Below are 20,855 nucleotides of genomic sequence, written 5' to 3' on the forward strand. Positions count from 1 at the left end.
TTCCAACAGTGAGATAAGCGGTAGTCATTGCAACAGTAGTCTTTGTTGTGAGGCAAGCGAGGCGTGTGGTCGTCCTTGGCCTGGTGCCAAGTTCCTGGGTATACACATGCTTTACAGAGGGAGCCTGCTGTAGCGCCACAGTACTCCCTAGATCGGTAACAAATTATCCACAACTATGACATCATCCTAATGGTATGCAACATGGTATGCAATAAAATTCACGACATTGCAAAACAAATCGCACTCGTGTGCGCACATATTCACGATTTGGTTCACGAAATTGCATACGTGTGCGCACATATTCACGATTTGGTTCTAGAGATTGTATACGTGTGCGCACATATTCGCGATTTGTTTCACGACATTGCATACGTGTGCGCACATATTCGTGAATTGTTTCACGACATTGCATACGTGTGCGCACATATTCGCGAATTGTTTCACGATATTGTATACGTGTGCGCATATATTCGCGATTTGTTTCACGACATTGCATACGTGTGCGCACACGTTTGCGTTATGCGATGTCCCTTCGGGGCCACCATAGCAGACCGTTAAATTTACATGCTGTGGGATCCGTGCTATGGCAATATTCCTGTACTCATTAATTACTTGTGGACCCGTGATATGGCAATATTCCTGTACCCATTGCTTGTGCACAGTATATGAGAAAACAGACCGTTACATTTTCGTGCTGTGGACCCGGGATATGGCAATATTCCTGTACCCATTGCTTGTGCACAGTATATGAGAAGACAGACCGTTACATTTACGTGCTGTGGACCCGGGATATGGCAATATTCCTGTACCCGTTGCTTTGTGCACAGTGTGCAGAAAGCAATGGGCACAGGAATAACGCCATATCATTGGTCCATCACTGCTCAATAAATACTTGGGTCATCGTTTTTTAGCAGGACCGTTAGGATTGCATAGCGCCCTCAACTATGAGATACAATAATGCCTATTCTAACGTCTGTGAGACATGTCGACATCTTGGGACCAAGACTAACTGCACAAAACTTGGCACACCACAAATTTAAAAGCCCGCCCTCAACAAAGCTCTACGGACGGTAAGACTGTGGTATAATATTCACGCCGACTGGAATCAAAGTCTAAAATCAATCGCCATTTTTTTTTCTCGACAATAAACCAGCTCGGTCAAGAAAAACAATTTTGTAAAAATGAGTGGGGAAATGACCATGAAGAAAACGGTTGAACAGCTCAGGCGAGAAGCTGGTGTGGATAGAATGAAGGTTTCTCAAGCTGCCGAAGAGTAAGTTTAAACTTTGAGCAAAAAGTGGCAGGGAACATAGAAAGGGCTTGTGTATTTCATTAATTAAAACATTTTTGTGTAGGAAAGACAGCTCGACCTCTTTTTTGTGTAGGAAAGACTGGTCGACCTTCACAATTGAACATCTGCTTGATTGCTTGGTGGAGAGCCGTACTTTTTTATTTTTTATTTAGATGATCTTTCTGTCAAGAGAACCCTGTAATTTGATAATAACATATAGGTATCTTGTATAATGATATTGTTTGTTCTGACTAGGCCTAACAACATTAAAAACAATTGCGTAGGATCAATTCGGAAACTGATGCAACCTAAACTGTTGGTCATTCATTGGTATACAAATTATAATTAATAATATTAATAATAAAGAATATTTATAGGGCGCCAAAATCCACCAAAATGAGGTGCTCAATGCGCACAGGAGGGGGAACCACACACAGCAAGGAAAATAAGACAAATAGACCAATTACACATAGGCGAGATTAAACAGTGTGGTTTTCAACTTAACCTTGAAAGCACTGTTTTTACTTCACTATCAATATCATACACACAGGAAATCTTCACTTGATATATAGATGAACTCCATATTGAATTTTTGGTAATTAAAGTCAACCGGACATAAGTGGCAATGACATCGCAGACGCTAGGCATCAGCTCCTCTCAAAGATAAACGTCCACTGGGATTAATCAGCTGAATCAAATGTCTACAAATAAAACATTTTTCTTTTTGTGACAAAAAATACCCTATTATGAAGGAGAAGTGAATGTTGATGATTGACTGTTCTTTGTTTACTTTATTGTAGCTTGCAGCAGTACTGTGAGAACAATGCCAACAATGATGCTCTGCTTACCGGTGTATACTTAACTGGTAACCCCTTCAAAGACAAGAAAGGCTGCACCATCATCTGACTTTACAGGTATTTTATTTACCGTTTTATGAGACCTTAAAATTTCCCTCTCTGTATTGGTGCACTCTAGCTCTCATGACCAACTAGCCTTTTCATGTAATGATAAGAGGTTTGGTTTACAAAGAACACCAGACACTTTGGCATCTCGCAAACTCGAAGACACCTTGCAAACTCGGCACAAAGAATGGTGATACTATACGAACTCGGCACCGGCCTATTTTCGACTAACAAACTCGGCACCCAAGCAATCATTGACTATCTGTTTGCTGGATGGGGTCACTTTGTATTTGTGCATGTGCAAAGTTTGTGGGTGCCGAGTTTGCAAGGTGCCAAAGTGACCGGTACCCTTTACAAACCCCTGAACAACTAATTTTAAAGCATTGTTGTTTTATACTTTCAGATGAAATGCTGTTATTAACATAATCACCTGGATAACCATGGAAACGGAAGTGTAAACTCTCTCAGCACCAGCCATTATATTTAAGACAAAGAAAGAAATCTTGCCATACTGTGCATCCCATCCAACCTATCTACACTCCACGGAAATGCAAACAAAGGACCGAAGCTCAAACTTGTTTATGATCATGAGTCATCAAAATATGTTCCAGATACGGCCACACAATATTTTCTTGTTTCATCCAAAGCTTTGTTCAGTGTGTTTTTGAGTCGACACAAATCAAAGCACTGTAACACAGGATGCCATCGAAAAAATTAAGTGTGTTGAAATTAAATTAATATTTTCAAGGCTGAGAACTATTGCCAGTTTTCTATGTTCAAGTTATAAACCACACCTATTTATGTTATGTTTTGAAAAGTTGCAATATTTATCATGTTTTTTTAATTGTTTGTGTTAGTAAAGTTGTGTTTAGAACTGTCCAACTGAAATAGAAAAACCCTGGTGGTAAACTTCTAAAATTCACATCGGAAATAATATTTGACTGTGCTTAGCACCGTTTGGTGCTTACAGGCTTTATGAATTTAGGCCCTGTACCCCTTTCAAGTTTTAACATGAGACTCATTCAATGTTATGGAGTGCGTTTTGGCTACCCCAACCATAAACTGTTTCGGTTGTTGGTCGTTGGTTCTGCTGTTCATACTGAACGATAACCGAGTTGTGAGCTCGGTTACCGTTTTGGTTATGACATCAGAAACAGTTTTTGGTTGGGGTCGCCAAAACGCACTCATAGTGTTTACACATTAGTTTTTGTTATTAGAATCAGTGCATTATAGACTAACAAAGTAGATCCTCCAAAGCAAAACTCTTGATGACCTTTTATACTAAGCCTCATAATGGCCACTGACCATGACCTGGGTCACCTAACAAGCCATACGATTTCCTCCATTTGTCCTTGTAAACTGGCAAATGAAACATTGACAACTCTAAAGTGCAATGCAATACAAAAAGCCATTACTTTTTATCACAGGAAAGCTTGTATTACTGTTCCATAATGAAGTCAGTGACTGCTTTATATTCAGAGAGCCCTATGTTCCGACAACCCTGTTCCGACACCCCATGGTTCCTACAACCCTGTTCCGACGCCCCTAGGTTCCTACAACCCTGTTCCGACACCCCTATGTTCCTACAACCCTGTGTCCAGATACCTCTATAATCCGACAACCCTATGTTGCGGGGGGAAAAAAAACCACAATAATTTACACGTTAGGGTTAGGAAAATACACTAGGGGTGTCGGAACATGGGGATGTCAAAACTGTGGGGTAACCATGAAGTCCACTGTTATGAAATCTGTACATGTAGTTGTAAAGGGGTAGATTTTATCAGAATTTTCTAGTTTCAAATCACAGAAATTGCACACAGGACTCTAGGGTGTGTTTTTGAAGTCGGAAACAATAACTGTTTTGGTTGAATTGGTCTGTTTGATCCCTGGCCAATAATTGAAACAGTTAACGGTTCCTGCTTTGAAAATGCTAACCGGGTATATAAAAGTGTCTCATATATTCTATGTGTTGTTTGTCAAAGATTGAATGTTGATTGTAATTCTATATGAGGAATAAATTGTGGATTAGATTTAGAACACAAAATGGCTCTGTCTCTCTCTACTTTATAAGCAGTCATGATATTCTTCCTACTTAAAGCCAGTGGACACTACTGGTAATTGTCAAAGACCAGTCTTCTCACTTGGTGTATATCAACATATGCATAAAATAACAAACCTGTGAAAATTTGAGCTTGATTTGTCGTTGAAGTTGCGAAATAACTATGAAAGAAAAAACACTGTTGTCACACAAAGTTGTGTGCGTTTAGATGGTTGATTTCGAGACCTCAAATTTTAAACTCTAGGTCTCGAAATCAAATTCGTGGAAAATTACTTCTTTCTCGAAAACTACGTCACTTCAAAGGGAGCAGTTTCTCACAATGTTTTATACTATCAACCTCTCCCCATAACTCGTTACCAAGTAAGGTTTTATGCTAATAATTATTTTGACTAATTACCAATAGTGTCCACTGCCTGTTTTTGGACCGTATGTTTGTTTGTTTGTTTGTTTGTTTGTTTGTTTGAATTCTATATAAATGTAGATGTACACAATACGAAAACTAACATCTGAAAATTTCTTTTCAAAAGCTGGTCACATTTTTGAGATATCACCAAAAATCGCCAGGGATGTCGCGTCCCTGCGGAAAGAAAAGTCCCTATAGGAGTACACAATATGAGAAGTGTTATCACAGTAACGCTTCTCAAAAGCAAATTTTGGGGCATAGAAACTGAACTACATTACTTTGAAGTGCAATGTTTATCAAAATGTTTTATATCGGAAGTTGCTGTAGTCTTCGAACCAATAGTTTTTATTGCTAATAATTTTAAGAGTGATTATCAAACAAAATTACATTCCCTTTTAACCAGCTCGGCCAATCACGATTCAACAACCACAAACCATATTAAGCAATCATTCTTTTTTATTTTACAAGTTTTTAATTAAGCTGATCATTTTGTTCTATTAATATTAATTATTGAATCACATTTTTTTTTAAATATCCTCTTATTATACCGAGATCAAAGAAAAATTGTGAAAACCACTCCGTTATAATTAGGTTTAAAAATGCATACAAGATTGTGTGTGCAGAGGTGGTAACATAAACCAAGTTATCTTAGTTAATAAATACATTAACTTGAATTATAAATAAACTGGTTTAAAGTGTTAAGTTAGCAATGAACTGTGTACTCTGATGATTTAAACCAGGTTTAACCTCTTCCTTTGTTGAGCTCTAAACGTTAACCCTACATCCAAAACTTGCTTAGCATTTCAGTTGCCAACAAATTTCATTGCTAACCGGCAAATGTCAGGTGGTGGTTTGTTTAAAACTTGTATGGACGAGGCCCAACTCCATAAAGCCTGTTAGCACAAAAAATTGCTTAGCACAAAAACTTTTGCTTAGCAAAAATAGGTTAACAGCCAGAATACCATACCATTACAACTGCTGTGACTGGTACCCCAGTAATTTCTTGCTAAGCTTAGAATATTGCTAAGCAGACTTTTTCCGCTTAACAGCTTTATGAAGTTGGGCCAAGCTCAGAAACTATTGTGCCCTCTAACTGAGACTAACACAAAAACTAGCGTCTCTAATCCAAGATTAAGCAAACTGATGAAATGGGACGCTTAATAAAGTATCCCTTCCACCAAAGCCAAAGAATAGGTCAGTTTTAAATAACTTGCTTCTTTCTAAAGACACTGTTTTGGTATTTCTTTAAAATCCCAGACAATGGACCATGGACAAGTTAGAAAACGTCTACCAACCAATCAAACAATGAAAGTACGCAAAACTCTCAGATAAATCAGGGAAAAATTCAGACGTGAGAGATGCAAATTCATAACAATCAAAATCTGCATAAAATTCAATAACAATATTTGTTAAGGTAAGTCATGTTAAATATATGTATGGGTTAAGAATAGTCATTCAAAAATGCAATATTACAAAATACTGTGAACAGAAATGTACATTCTCAAAATAAAAACAGCCGACTTGAATCAAATCACTGCAGCCACTTATAACATTTTGTGATTTTAAGGTAGAATTTGAGCACCAAAGCCACAAGATGGGGAACTCAAGACGCCACTTTAGTAAGCACTTCTTATGCATGGGGTACGCCACAATGCTAACCCGAGGCGATGGGCGCAACCACTGAGAGTGGTGGCGGACGTGCGCCCATAGCCTCATTTTGGGTAAGAATTATGACCTCATGCATAAATATTAAGAGAGGTGTATAGGTTACATGTAGTGCAGACAAAGACCATTGCTATCAATGAATAACAAAACTTTTGCTTTCTGAAATATGCACTGGATGCCATTTCAGTAAGCAACTCTTTTTATGCATCTATAGATAAGAGTAGACAATTACCATAGTATCAATGAATAACCAAATATTTGCTTGCTGAAATGGCGCCCATGAGTATTTCACATTCCAACAATAGCAATAATTGCATATGATGTCACTCTCCAAAGCGCACTCACTGAAGCCAAAATGCGCCCTCACTGAGACCAATTAGCACACTCATTGAGGCCAAAGGAGGCAAATCATAGACATAGCTGTTCTTTGTGCGTACAAATATGCGCGTAACCTCAGCGTCCCAGTAGCGTCTCTCTTTATGCGAAGGGTCTATAGATAAAGGTCCAGTTCCCCATCTTGTGACTTTGGCGATCTATAATCTTTGGGTAGAATGTACTATTTGTGCGACTTTTTTTCTCCTAACCACTGCTTTAGTTTTCATCTAAGAATATTGCTGCTCTGGATTTGGCTAATTTCTGAAACAATATCTGGATACTTCCTGGGCCCAACTTCATAGAGCTGCTTAAGCTTGAAAAGTTGCTTAGCACAACCAAATTATGCTTACCGGTAATACCTGCCAAACTACCATGTACAAATTGTGACTGGTATCCTACTTATTTTACTAAGCAAAATAATGTTAAGCAATAATTTCTGCTTAGGCATCTCTATGAAATGGGACCTGGTCTAACATTTAGAGTGCTGGTTTCTAGTAACTCTGGGCCAACTGCTTACAAAACTACTGCCCTAAATGCCCAGAATTCTGTGGCAAATGTCACCAATTGGGCTCAACCCAAGGCCAAATGGCACTGTATACAGGGGGTGTAAGCGCAGAACTCCCTGGCCAATGACACCATTAAATTGGGCTCAAATCAGGGCCAAATGGCAATGCATAACAATGAATTCCATGCTTACAGCACTGTTAAGCACAAGATTCTATGGGTCAAAAGGTCAGAACTCCATGGCAAACAGCACAATGAAAAATGCTTAAGTTCAGCTTGTTCTGTGCAGGTGCCTTATAACCGTTGTATAAAAAACCCAAAATAACTAATGAATATTAAAACTACTTTTTTGTATAATACTATAATACAGTCACATTTACATAAGGATAACGAAAACATCAGAGAAAAACAGAAGATATATTAGTTGCCATGGAGATATATAAATTCATTGTTAACATATCAGCTGTTGTTGGAAGAAAACAGTTCATTTTATCGGAGCATCTTTTTCCCGTCTTTGACGCAATTTCATATGGCTGCTTAAAACAGTAACTTTCAAAGCTATGAAAAACTCTTGCTAAAAAAAAAACAGGCTACCAGCCAAAATGTCATACAATGTACATATACTTTTGGCTGGTTATCTGCTGGTGCATAGTTAATGCAATATTTTCCATCTGAAATCGAGATTTTGTATCTTAAATCACATGTTAGTAGATTAATCCATTAAAGGTAGGGTCATATGCCGTGTTAGCATTGGATTTAAAATGGTTAACTTAAAAGTTAACTTACCGAGTTAATTACCGGTTAATTACCATGCCCAAAAGTCCAATGCTAACACGGCTATAGATTGGTAAATACACTGCTTGGTAGAAACACTGCAGCAGTGCTTTTTACCAATTTTTTTTTCTCTTTTCGGTCATTAATTTTTAGAGTAAAGGCCGACTCACACTGCAGCGATAACGAAAACGATAACGATAACGACGCAAAGAGAACGCATTTTTAACCTTCTCGCTCTCGTTATCGAGGCCTGTGTGACCGGGCCTTAACTACCAACGATATACCCTACCTTAAAGTGTAAATTGGTCCACACTTTAGCTGGTTGAAAGAAGATATAGAAAAAGTTTTTGATTTTTGTTTATGAATCTTTGTGTCTTCGCTTGGGCTTTCTTTTACAGCATTTTTCGTTCACTCTCTCAATTCATCACTAGCCAATAATCCATGTATACTTTTGTTGCCACACCATTAAAATAAAAGAAAAAAAAACTTTACAAAAATGATGATGAACAAATTTCAAGATAAACAATGAAAATAATGTAAAAAAAAAAACTTTCATCGGTAAAATTATTATTATGTACAGTATAATCCTTTTACACACCAAAGCCCAGCAATTCTGAAATCCAACAAAATCCACTGCTTGTACGTTCACTAACTTGCTGAAAATTTCTAGTATTCCCCCCCCCTCTCATACTGGCATTACGTCTCACTGACAAGTACCCAAAGCCCCAAGCCAACAGGGGAACAACTTTAACCATTATTGAGTCAACAGAGAGAAAGGCATTTCTGTCCGAGTATGTTTAACAGATTGAAAACGGGGCTCATTTCATTAATTTTCTCGCGAGTTTTAAGTTCTGTTTATGTTTTGTCACAAACCAAAAGGGAAACTGACTGGGAAAATTTGACAGAAGTTTGGGTTGAACGAAGAAAATTTGACTAGAGTGGAATGTGAACCTGCAACCTTTAGATTGATGCGCTGGTGCTCTACCAACTGAGCTGTCTAGCCCTAATGTTGGCGCTCTTCCTATTTTGTCAATGTCTTTGTTTGGGTGTGCAGTTGGAAGCCATTCAACCTGTAGCTGCTGTATAGACCGTATTGAATAACCCCTTTGCTGCTATGAAAGTCGCCATCTTGTCGGGCAAACCGTATGCGCGTCTAAACGCGTACATCAAAGAAACACACAGCAAGCAGCGTTCCCGGTTTGATTTCTACAACACATGCATGCACACACACACATGCACACGCTTGCACACGCCATCTTGTAGGGCAGATATTTAACCGGTGACGTCATATTCAGTACGGTATATAGCCAGGGATCACACCCGTAATATATTATTTCCTTTGTCATGCTCCGGATCTAGATTATGATTAATTTTGTTAATGGAAACATCTCAACTTTGCACATAACTGTTATGTATGAGGTTCCCATGATAAATAGTTCCTGCCTAGAGCAATGGGCACAAGTCACTAGGGGTGGGAAAGGGGCAGGAAAGGGGCAGGAAAGGGGCAGGAAAGGGGTAGGAGGAGACATGTCACTGGAGCGGGGAAGGGCAGGAAAAAGGGTGGGGTGCAACCAATAATTGTATCAAAAGAAAGAACATTGATAGTGAGAGAAACTATCTCTGAGAGACTGGCACCTCATCACAACCTGTTTTACCTCAACCCTCCTACTGTCTGACCGATCAATTTCATCCCCTGTAGTTTTGAATAAGGGAACAAATGAGTAGGTGATAGCGCCCTCTTTTGACTGGATTTCCTCCAGACCAACCAAAAAAGATGAAATGTCCCAAGAGTGGATTTCACAAAGAGTTAAGACTAATCTTGTCTCGAGTTAGGACGATTTACTCATCCTACCCAAGAACCAGCCGTTACTCCTAAAGACTAGAGTCATAGGACTAGTCCTAAGACTTTCTTGGACTTGTCCTAAGTTAGGAATACCTTGGACTAGTCTTAAGTTAGGACTATCTTTGTGAAATCGACCCCTGGACTCCTGTATTCCTGAATGATAGGCAAAGTACTCCAACCTGCATTATGACATCACAGCACTTGAACTTTGCTCTTTTCCGCAATTTTCAAATGGCTTTCTATGAGGAAAATGTCATGTTGTACTGGAACTTTGCAATTCTCCCTGAAGTTCAGAAGCTTAGTGACCACTTGCAGCTGATTTCAGATTTGAATAAACTCTCAACTACAGCTTGGCTAAAACACCCCGCCCCTCCCTTACTCTGCTCCTCCCTACTGGCACAAAGTCCCCTCATCAACAGGTGGGATTTAAAAACCAAAACTTTCGGGACATTGCGGGGCGCCGTCAACGCCCCCCGTTCAAACTCACACCCCGGTTGTTTCAGATCAACATTTAAATGCAAGTAAAATGAAGAGAGGAAAACATAAGGGTCCGTACATACAGTATACACTACATACAGAAGTAGAAAATGGGCCAACTTTTGTTAAGATTTGGCATTGGAAGTCAACCACGTAAGTCCCTCGTAAAGTCCGTCACCTGACGTCGCGCATGATGGTTGGACGTACCAGTTTCGGTCGCGGATTCGTGTTAGTCCCAGCTTCTCTTGGATCTCATGTGGTCTCATCGCTGTAAACGAGATTTGAAGAAAATAAAACAGTTGTTAATATTCATACAACAAACACACTTTAAATACTACAGATTTAAGGATATTTCAAGATTTTGTTTATGTTTGGTGTTAAAAGCTCTCACATGATGTTTGTAAATTTGAGAAAATAGAACTAGGAGTTAAAAACTGCATGCCAACTAAAAGGACCTATGGTATAAACATATAAAAAAACGTGTCCTGACGTTTCGACCTTAATAGAGTCTTTGTCAAAAGCTAACAAAGCTATGGTCGAAATGTCTGGCCACGAACTATGGTAAATTTAATAATAATAATTTTAAAGTTTATAATAATAAAGTTTTTATAAAGCGCATAAGCGACAGATAAAACATAAACATGATAGAACAAATAAAGGCCCACAATACTTTTTAACATTGTATCCTACAATTCAAAATGAACAATAAACTACACAAAGAAAATAATCTAAAACAAAGTTTTAAGCTGTGCATAGAACCCTGGACCTACCAAGGAATACAAAAGGACATTGCTTAAAAGAAACAAGATTCCACATAAAATACAATACAATGCATGTATATGACTGGTTTCCCAGATAAACATGGTAAGTTGTTCTAGTTCTGAAGCAACAGATACAGAGCAATTCAACCAAGAGACATTTGTGACTCAGAGCAGCCATTTTACAATTGGTCAATTCTTTAGCTAATCTTCAGATTATCCCCCAAATCAGACGGGTGAGGGGGTATCCAGCCCCTCCTTAAGACTGAGATTATCCCATAATCCTCTTTCAATCTGAACAATCAAATAACCATCCAACAATGGGCCACGAATGTTGAATCCGATATTCCCTGCTCGATCCTTAGACAGTGCTTAATGCTTTTAGTCGAAGCCCTTATTTCACAACTGCATTCCATTCCACACCAACTGATACTTTGAACAGCCAGAAGGAAGAGTTTGCATTTTTATGAACCAAAACATCCCTGTACAGGAATGTACAAGCCCATTTTTTTCAATATGATGTCATCTGGGCCGAGTTACATGGCTCTGCTGTTTGTCAAATTCTATGCTTACGATCACCATTCTCGGAAATCGACCAAATCTGGGCCAAATTTTATGGTTCTGTTTTACCACAAGTAAAAAATGAATGCTTACGTCAAGCATTTTTTATGGGTAAGGAAGGCACAATCATACTCCACGTTACTAGGCATTCTTTGCTTACACAGCTAGCGCAGAAATTTGGCACTTACACATTGCAAAAGAATGGCGATTGTAAGCACAGAATTCGGCAGTAAGCAAAGCCATTATTCTTTTTGAGATATGGCGGACATCATAGGAGTGCACTGTTTGGTTTAGGTGTATACAGACAAATTTACCCCAACCTAATAGTGTCCTAGTATTGTGTCCACCATACCTCATAATGGCTTAAGAAATTGGGCCCAGATGGAAAGAAAAAACAGCTTGAACTCACCGTCTGGTAAATCTTGTTTATTGGCAAATATTAAGATGATAGCTTCTTTCATTTCTCTGTCGTTAATTATACGGTGGAGTTCTTGCCTGGCTTCGTCTATCCGATCCCTATCGGCACAGTCTACAACAAATATAAGACCCTGTGTACCAGTGTAGTAATGCCGCCAGAGAGGTCGAATCTTATCCTGCCCTCCTACATCCTATCAAATATAAGAAAACTTAACAAATGAGAAGACATCTTGGATTTTAGATACACAAGTTTATAGGGTTCAAAATGAGACAGAAGCAGCCTCGCTCCCATGGACAGCGTGTCGTATCGATACCTCTCATCACTAACCCCTGGTAGGGATGGACTGACAAACAATGCTGATAAGCTTACAAGGGTGACTACTTTGCGTGCTACTTGTTAAAAACTTAAGAGCGCTTGTATGGCCCTTGTAGGACCCTCTCTCAAAAAGAGGGAACTCCCAAGGCCAAAAGGAGACGGATCATTGGATAGATAGCTGTACTATGTGAGTAAAAACGGGCGCGTGACCTAAGCATGGTAGCATTTCACATTCTGCAAGGGGGTCTTGATTTCAAAACGTAAAACGAACCTCTGAAAAATGCACGATTTAAACTCCAATAATGGCAGACAAGACAGACGTGCATGGGGTCTATAATACTAAATCAGTGATAGAGACGGAGCCAAAGTGGAAGCCGAAGCCACAGTGAGAGCAAGACCTCATATGAGAGCTGAAGCCCAAGTGACAGCAGAAGCCCAAGTGAGAGCAGAAGCCCAAGTGAGAGCTGAAGCCCAAGTGAGAGCTGAAGCCCAAGTGAGAGTTGAAGCCCAAGTGAGAGCTGAAGCCCAAGTGAGAGCTGAAGCCCAAGTGGGAGCTGAAGCCCAAGTGGGAGCTGAAGCCCAAGTGAGAGCAGAAGCCCAAGTGAGAGCAGAAGCCCAAGTGAGAGCTGAAGCCCAAGTGAGAGCTGAAGCCCAAGTGAGAGCAGAAGCCCAAGTGAGAGCTGAAGCCCAAGTAAGAGCTGAAGCCCAAGTGGGAGCTGAAGCCCAAGTGAGAGCTGAAGCCCAAGTGGGAACCGGAGCCCAAGTGGGAGCCAGAGCCCAAGTGGGAGCCAGAGCCCAAGTGGGAGCCAGAGCCCAAGTCAGAGCTGAAGCCCAAGTCAGAGCCAGAGCCCAAGTGGGAGCCGGAGCCCAAGTCAGAGCTGAAGCCCAAGTCAGAGCTAAAGCTCCAGTGAGAGCTGAAGCCCAAATGGGAACCGGAGCCCAAGTGGGAGCCGGAGCCCAAGTGGCAGCCAGAGCCCAAACCAGGGTTTGGAAAAGGCCCCTAGAATACTACTAGCCACAGGGCAAGCTTAATAGCTTCATAGAAAACAAAAGTACTTACCCATACATTAAACTTGGTGCTCTTGTACGTTACTGTTTCTACATTGAAACCCACTGTGGGTATCGTTGTTACTGACTGACCAAGTTTTAATTTGTACAAAATAGCTGAGAAGGTAGATTGTTAAGAAAAATAAAGTCAAATTGTTTCAAAATTATATACAGTAAGCATCTATAACACTGGGGGAGTAACGGCAGGCCTTTTCACACTATGATCGCTAAATGGACTCTTTTCATGAAACATGCTAATTACATTCACGCATGCGTACAGACCCTATTGGTTGACAAACACCATAGGTTGCCAACCAAAATGTTACTGCACATGCACTTTGTGCAATTTACATATTTTATGAAAAGGGTCCATTGGCATACCACGAGGAAAAGCCACCCATGCTCCAAGCAATAAAACCCTTGGGTATTCTTGAGAACGTGCAGCCGGAAGGTGCGCCAGCGTAACCATGGGTCAAAAAAGTATCAGGGCCTCCACAGTGCTGTTTTCCACAGATGTAAGAGTTAAGCCCGGTTCATACTTCCTGCGAATGTGAATGCGATGCGAATTTGACGTAAATTGGCGTTACCTGCGATATTCGCAAGAGAGTTGAGTGCAACTCAACTGCTGCAAATATTCGTTGCGAATTTGTGACGTCAACATTCGTATCGCATGAAGTATGAACCGGGCTTTACAGTGTGAAAACTGGAAGGCCTTCAGTTGCCATGCAAGTTTACCAGTAACAGTTATACTTTCTATCACCCACACAAAGCAAAGCTTCAAATCAGTTTACAATTATTTAAGAAAGTTGAACATCTCAAAGGATACTTGTTTTTCCCGCTGCATCCAGACCAAGCATGAGAATTCTCATCTCGGTCTTGCCGAAGATCTTCGATAACATTTTCCCCATCTTGGAAGTGTTTAGTTGAGCTAGCCTCCTGGTTTAATTGAATATAAAGTTCTAGAGCCGGATCACGGCGACGCCTTTAAGGTGAAACGGTTACACCTGGATTAATCAGGAAGATAAAATGGTATTGAAAGGTTAGAGGTTGAGTCCGATAATATTAATATTTGGTTTCACTATTTGTTTTCCTTTGCCAATTGAAGAAATCAAGGTTATTTTTACTCTGTGAACATTTACACTTTTGTTTGGAACAGTCTTTCATATTTTCCGTTGCTGCCTCATAATTAATAATGAAACAGTCTATTGATGATGAAACTTCAAACTTATCTGAAAACACAACCACCAATATTCATTTTCTACGTTCAATGTAAAGAAATATAATGGTAACCCACACTTTCATAATGAAATAGCCGTAAATCTAGGCCTACAAGTACTTATAAATCTATGAATACTAGAAATACGAAACAGTGCTCTCCCTTAACAGTGGTGCACTGGGCGAATACCATCTAAAATACCTGAGGACTGGTCGGTCAATAGTCACTCTAAGTGGTCCAGCTAGCTAGTTCACTGTTTAAAAGCATCCCTATTATAAATAGGAAATAACAGTGTGGGGAGCCGGTCTTCAGTGTGTGGTAATGACCGGTTATTGGCTGCCCGCTGTTAATGGACCAAGCAAAATGCTAGGTCCATTAACAGTGGCCAGCAACCATAACCAATTGTAACCAATATCACATAACATGTAAATACACCAACAATTTACATTGCTGTGACTGGTGCGTGCCCCACCCATTTTTTGCTTAGCATAGAATTTGCTAAGCAGTGTTTTCTGCTTAACAGCTTTATTACACTGGGCCCAGGACAACATAAGCCATGCCATCTGTGTGGAATAGCTGTGTAATTCCATGCACGGGTGATTTAAAACATAATAGCCTAATAGCTAGTTTTCAATATACACCATCTGAATTGTTCATACGCTAAAGGCATGCCTTGTGTGAAAATAAAAATGCAGTATGAAAGTTCAAACTAAATAAATGGACAGGTTTGGGCAAGTCCCCAAACTCAAAGTTTAATACCAGTTTCCTGTTCCGTTGCCAAACAAAGCGATTCAGAATTTCATATTATTCAAATAAAAAAATCACCCAGAAACCAAATGAGCAGTGGCTTGCTGCATGCATAAATACATACTAGGCGTTGAACAACACTAAGAAACTGACACACTATAAACAATCCATTTTGCATTTTACATGCTTTCAGTGAAATTAAACACTTCAACATAAACTGTACTTTGTATTCAGTTGACTACACCCTCAACGTGCAATGTAATTTGTGAAGAATAAAAAATTAAAATAACATACTCATATCCTTGTTTGTACAATAAATGGTCATATGTTTGGAACCAATGATAAAATAACCACTGAAAAAAGGGTACATGTTTAAATTCTGTCCCTCTTTGAACAGGGAAACAAAGCAGCGCAGTATGCCTATGTGAGTGCATGCACCGTGCAAGCTACACAATGGGCATCCCACGCTTACAATCTAGTATTGCAAGTTTAAATATTTTTTTTAAAAGCGTTTGTGCATGACATCCCATTTCTTCCGTCATTAACTGGTTACAAATTTATTCAATGAAACCAACAAGTATTTGGCACTCTTTAAAAACTTAAAAGCCATTGGACACTTTCGGAACAGAACAAAAATTAAAAGTTCACATATTTACAAATAACTTACAGGGTTTACAGAAGGTAATGGCGAAAGACTTCTCTTGAATTATTACTCCATGAAATGCTTTACTTTTTGAGAAAACATTAAAACAATATCAATTCTAAATATCGAGAATTACGGGTTTATTTTAAACACATGTAATGACACGGCAAAACGTGCAGAAACAATGGTGGGTTTTCCTGTTATTTTCTCCCGTTTCCGATGACCAATTGAGCCTAAATTTGTACAGGTTTGTTATTTTACATAATATAAGTTGTGATACACGAAGTGTGGGCTAGACAATACTGTTTACCGAAAGTGTCCAATGGCTTTAATGAGAAACATGACCATCTTAAACTTATGTCATGTTATTTCAACATCCTTAAAATAAACAAATGGATCAGTACACATTTCCTCTTCAACATCTCCACTTACCCATAACACAATCCTTAAGATTGTTCGATCATTCCTAGCAAATTTCTTCCCAAAACAAAAATTTACATTACTATCCCTTCCTGGAAGAGAAAAGCTTGTGATTGAATGAGTGAAGAAGCGATTCGACGCAGTATTTATGTGCAGGAGACAAACCGTTTACGTCAGCCACCAATCATGACGTAAATGAATGATATCCTGCAATGTTAGTCATCATACTAGTGTCTAGATTCCTAAAAACAAATTAGTTGTTGCTTTAACCATGAAGCGTTAACTTCCAACTCCATGGGGAAAAAGGAAATGCTGTTTACTGTGTAAATGAATCTACCAGAAGCTGTTAACGAGGCTTGCCAAGTTTAACAACAAAAAGTACAGTACATGGCAGGACTAATACTTCATGGAGGCAACAAAGGCGAATACCTCCATGCCCCCTGGTCATTGCCTTGGTGCCCTTGAAATGCACAGTAGAAATTTACAATTTCCTCATAAGGTGTCCTTTACCAAGGAGAAAATGCCTTGGTGCCCTTGCCCTTTCAAAAACCGAGCATACAGGCCTGACATGGCGTGCTTCATTTTTTCAAGGGCAAGGGCACCAAGGCATTTTCTCCTTAGTAAAAGGGCACCCTTTGAGGCAATTGTAAACTTCTACTGAAGCCTTTTAAGGGCATGATGACAGGCCTGCATGTGGCAGCGTTCGCCCTTAATTGTTGTTCTTTGGCCAGATGCCAGTCAAACCAGACGAGGACTGTTCCAAACTATGTTAAAGTGCACTGGTGCAGGCCACGAAATAACCCACTGCATGCACCTATCAGCAATGATTTATCAGAGTCAAAATCAATATTTCAACATCATTTGTTTATTTTAAAAAGATATACACAGAGAGGTAGGCCTATTATTAATCAATTGAAACACACAAGACTGGCGGACTTGTCCAGTAGTTAGTTTACTGGCATTTTATCATCAAATAAACCAAGATTGCATCCTAGGGCTTTTAAAACCATAGATAAACACTAAGCAAAAACAATTCCAAGGACCTTGTTTCAATTTAGCAAGCTTACACCAAGCTTTAGAAATTGAGTCCAGAATGCCCTTATAGTTTTGAAAAATCCTTGAAACCCTGGCAACTGCCCCCCCCCCCACCCAACAAAGCTCTAGCTAAAAAGAAGACATTTACATTTGCAACACCAACATGACCAAGCCTCTAAATATGTAACCAACGGCACCCATAGCAGTAGGCCCGACAAGACGTGCTTCATTTTTTAAAGGACAAGGGCACTAAGGCATTTCTCCTTGGTAACAGGGCACCCTTTGAGGCAATTGTAAACTTCTACGGAAGCCTTTCAAGGGCATGACGACATTGACCAGAGGCATGGAGGCAATGCCCTACGTTGCCTCCGTGAAGTATCAGGCCTGCATGTGACATTTACATTTGCAACCAACGGCACCTTTAGCAATTGCAGTGGTGCCCTGTGCTTTTGCAGTGGTGCCCTGTGCTTTTGCTGTGGTGCCCTGTGCTTTTGCTGTGGTGCCTTTGCAAATATTTTCCTCACAGAAGTGTTCCTTACCAGAGGAAAACTGCTGTGCCCCCTCGAGAACGAAATTCATGTAGCTCCTGAGTGTGTTACCACGGTCGTGGTTTTGGTGTCTTGTAAAAATGTTAATTTTCACTTCATATGGGAAGAGTCCTTTGTACAGAAAGTAACCATGGCTTTTCAACAACCCAATTCCAAGGATAAAATGGTAATTACCATTGTGTGCCCTTAAGAATAACGGACCAGTGAAGCGACAATGTCAACCTTGTCGTTTCACTGGTCCATCAGATTTGTAACTACTAGTCCATATTTCACATTAATTAGAGGTGTGTTTCAACACGGAACTAATAGCAAGCTGGCCATTTGGATTTTCACTGGTCCTCAGGTGTATTAACTGTCAAAAAACAAACATTAGCTGACATTTTCTTTGCAATGTCGATGAGTTAATAATAACCTCTAAGAGTCCACTGCAGTCAACTGAAGATCCATGCTTCCGTTATAAACAATTGTTTCAGAATTGAGCATACTGAAATTGGATCTATTTCGACCTCCATGATTCTACACTGCATGCACATCATGAACATGTACCTGACATGATGTTGCCTGTTAGTTGACAATATGTGAACCTTTGTGACTTTCCAAACTATGAACTAGTCTATCCAATTCTGCTTCATAACAATGGTGTGTTTTAAGCCTACAAATCAATCCTGCATTGTCCTGCCTACATTTTTACATCAGAAAACATGTAAACATAAAATGTAAATGACTCCACGATTGTTTCAAGAAATCAAATCACTTAAATGACAGGAGACTTTTTTTTTGATAGAACTAAAAAGAAGTGGATTTTCAACAAGGTCAAGTTATTTTAAACTATTCCACCATTAAGAAATAGTCAACTTGATTTTGAACTTCTGCAATAGTTCACTCGCTGCCCGAAAGAATAAGACAACATTCCCTAGGTTAAGGTCTAAATGCCAAGAACTAATGGACAGATTTGTTGGTTTCAAACACTCGTTGCTAGACGTGGTGCTAGGCATGCTACATAGAACTACGAAAGGGCGTGGAACTTGTAAAGTTCAAGTGCAGAGTCTAGTCGCAGACGCCAACGCAACCTTGAAGTAAACAAACCTGACCGTTTTGAAGAACAAGATGGCGCATCAAAGAGGGTGATAATTCTTGTGAGGGGAGTCAAGTTTTTTACTTACTCACTGTATTTCTTTTTAAAATCTATTTAAATTAAGATTTTTATGCAGAGCATTTTTTCAATCAGACATTTTAACAGTCCATGGTTTGTATTTTTACAGAATGAATCATTTGGTATTTTGTAATGAAATATAATAATACATTTAATATAAAATCATCATTAATCATTGTTATAAAAATATAAAAATATATAAATAAAGAACACAAAATCATGAACAGAAGGATGCACACACATCAACATGACACAACACAACACAACAAACAAGTATGAACTACAATTAAAGTCAAATACTCATTCAACAACATGATAAAGACTTAGAAAATGTACAGCTTATGTTTTTAACTTTCTCTAGTTTGACATGTTGCACGCCCAACGAACAGTTCAACCCACATTTCATATGACACACAACACATACACATGTGTACAAAATGGCACAGGAGACCCGCCATGCTGTTTTCAGTACTCACCATGTACAATGCCAATGGCTCTGTGCAGTTTACAATGTAACGCCCAACTTCCGGGATAACACAAGTTCTCGTCAAATTTACCCTCAGAACGATTTGAAATCACTTGAAACATTTGTGAGAAGGACAAGAATGACTACGACGTTCGTCTATGCATTTTGGTGACAATACGCAGAGAAATACTACTAGTTTCGGAGGTTTTTGTGGAAATTTTCAAGGGTTTGCCGGTTTTCCCTATTCGCCAATAGATGGCGGTTGAACTGAATCACTCTATATGGCAATATCAATGCGCTCTAATAAAGTAGTTCATAATTTGCAATAATTCCAAATTAAAAAGAATTTTGACGGCTTAATTTGCAAAATAACTACCTAATTGTGTGTCTTTTAATTAATAATGAAAATTAAAAGCAAAATTTTGCTTCAATTCTGGTTTTATTTCTTTTGGCTCATTTATCTAAACACTGTTTAGAGTAAAGTGGCCAGGGCGTGGTGACGTTACCTATACCCTCGTTCGATCATTTCTTTTTATTGCATAGTGTCACGGCGGGTGTCATTTTGCAGCTTGAGTGACAAGATTGTCAGGAATTAATGTTGGAAATTTAAAAAATACATCCTTTAATGGTGAAAATATGTTGTGTTGTCTGCAACAATCTTTGATGAATGGAAAATGTTAACAGGTGTTTTTCTGGTACATGATCGGTAACGTTGGTGCACAAGGTTTGCATAGAGTTTGATACTGAAAATTAACTGGTATCCAGATAATTACAAGCGCCACCCACGGGGTTCTGATTGTGGCGCGCGCCGAAACAACTTTTTTCTTTGACAAAAAAACTATATAAACACGGGGAAAACATTGTTTTACTATTGTTTTAAATTAACTGGATTTAACTTATCGGGCGTATGACGAAATATTGTGTAAGAAGCCTTGAATGTAATTTTAAAAGATGTCCCTCCCTGCAAGCATGCTGCGTGCGTGTGCCATAGAGGATTTTTTGTTATTTTTTTTATTATTATTTTTTTTTTTGGGGGGGGGGGCAGGGGAAGATATTTTCTCATTGACAAACAAATTGAATTTTAAATTTAGCACGAACAAACTTTTCCCTTTCTACCACGCCTACCAACTGTCACTGAATACTGAAAGGGATTAAATTTAAAATTAAAATAAAAATCACGAAAAAGAAAACAACCATTTTGTTTTTCTACCTTCCAAAATCGCGCAACGTACACT

At 39.2% G+C, this 20,855-nt stretch overlaps 1 protein-coding gene and 1 long non-coding RNA gene across 2 annotated transcripts; one reads left to right on the forward strand and one right to left on the reverse strand.

Annotated features, from left to right (window-relative positions):
* The first annotated feature begins 979 nt into the window (after positions 1-979).
* On the forward strand, positions 980-2,205 carry LOC139942879 (uncharacterized). Its single transcript, XR_011786711.1, has 2 exons — positions 980-1,273; positions 2,092-2,205. It is a non-coding gene; the product is annotated as an uncharacterized lncRNA (long non-coding RNA).
* A 2,888-nt stretch (positions 2,206-5,093) lies between these two features.
* LOC139943139 (ADP-ribosylation factor 6) lies at positions 5,094-19,886 on the reverse strand. Its single transcript, XM_071939959.1, has 5 exons — positions 19,631-19,886; positions 14,219-14,396; positions 13,406-13,509; positions 12,022-12,220; positions 5,094-10,561 (listed from the first exon to the last, which is right to left on the reverse strand). Exons 2-5 carry the CDS (start codon positions 14,298-14,300, stop codon positions 10,419-10,421), a joined length of 528 nt encoding a protein of 175 aa, XP_071796060.1. The 5' UTR covers positions 14,301-14,396; positions 19,631-19,886; the 3' UTR covers positions 5,094-10,418.
* Positions 19,887-20,855: the final 969 nt, after the last annotated feature.

The sequence above is a fragment of the Asterias amurensis genome, chromosome 10 (assembly GCF_032118995.1).
Source record: "Asterias amurensis chromosome 10, ASM3211899v1".
Lineage (NCBI taxonomy): Eukaryota > Metazoa > Echinodermata > Asteroidea > Forcipulatida > Asteriidae > Asterias > Asterias amurensis.

Bases quoted from the DNA above. Each gene is read 5' to 3' on its own strand.
- LOC139943139 (XM_071939959.1), bottom strand. From the start codon at position 14,300: ATGGGGAAAATGTTATCGAAGATCTTCGGCAAGACCGAGATGAGAATT. The intron at 13,510-14,218 runs GTATCCTTTGAG...CTACCTTCTCAG, and splicing joins GGATGCAGCGGGAAAAACAA to CTATTTTGTACAAATTAAAA. The intron at 10,562-12,021 runs GTGAGTTCAAGC...TCTCGTTTACAG, and splicing joins TAAACAAGATTTACCAGACG to CGATGAGACCACATGAGATC.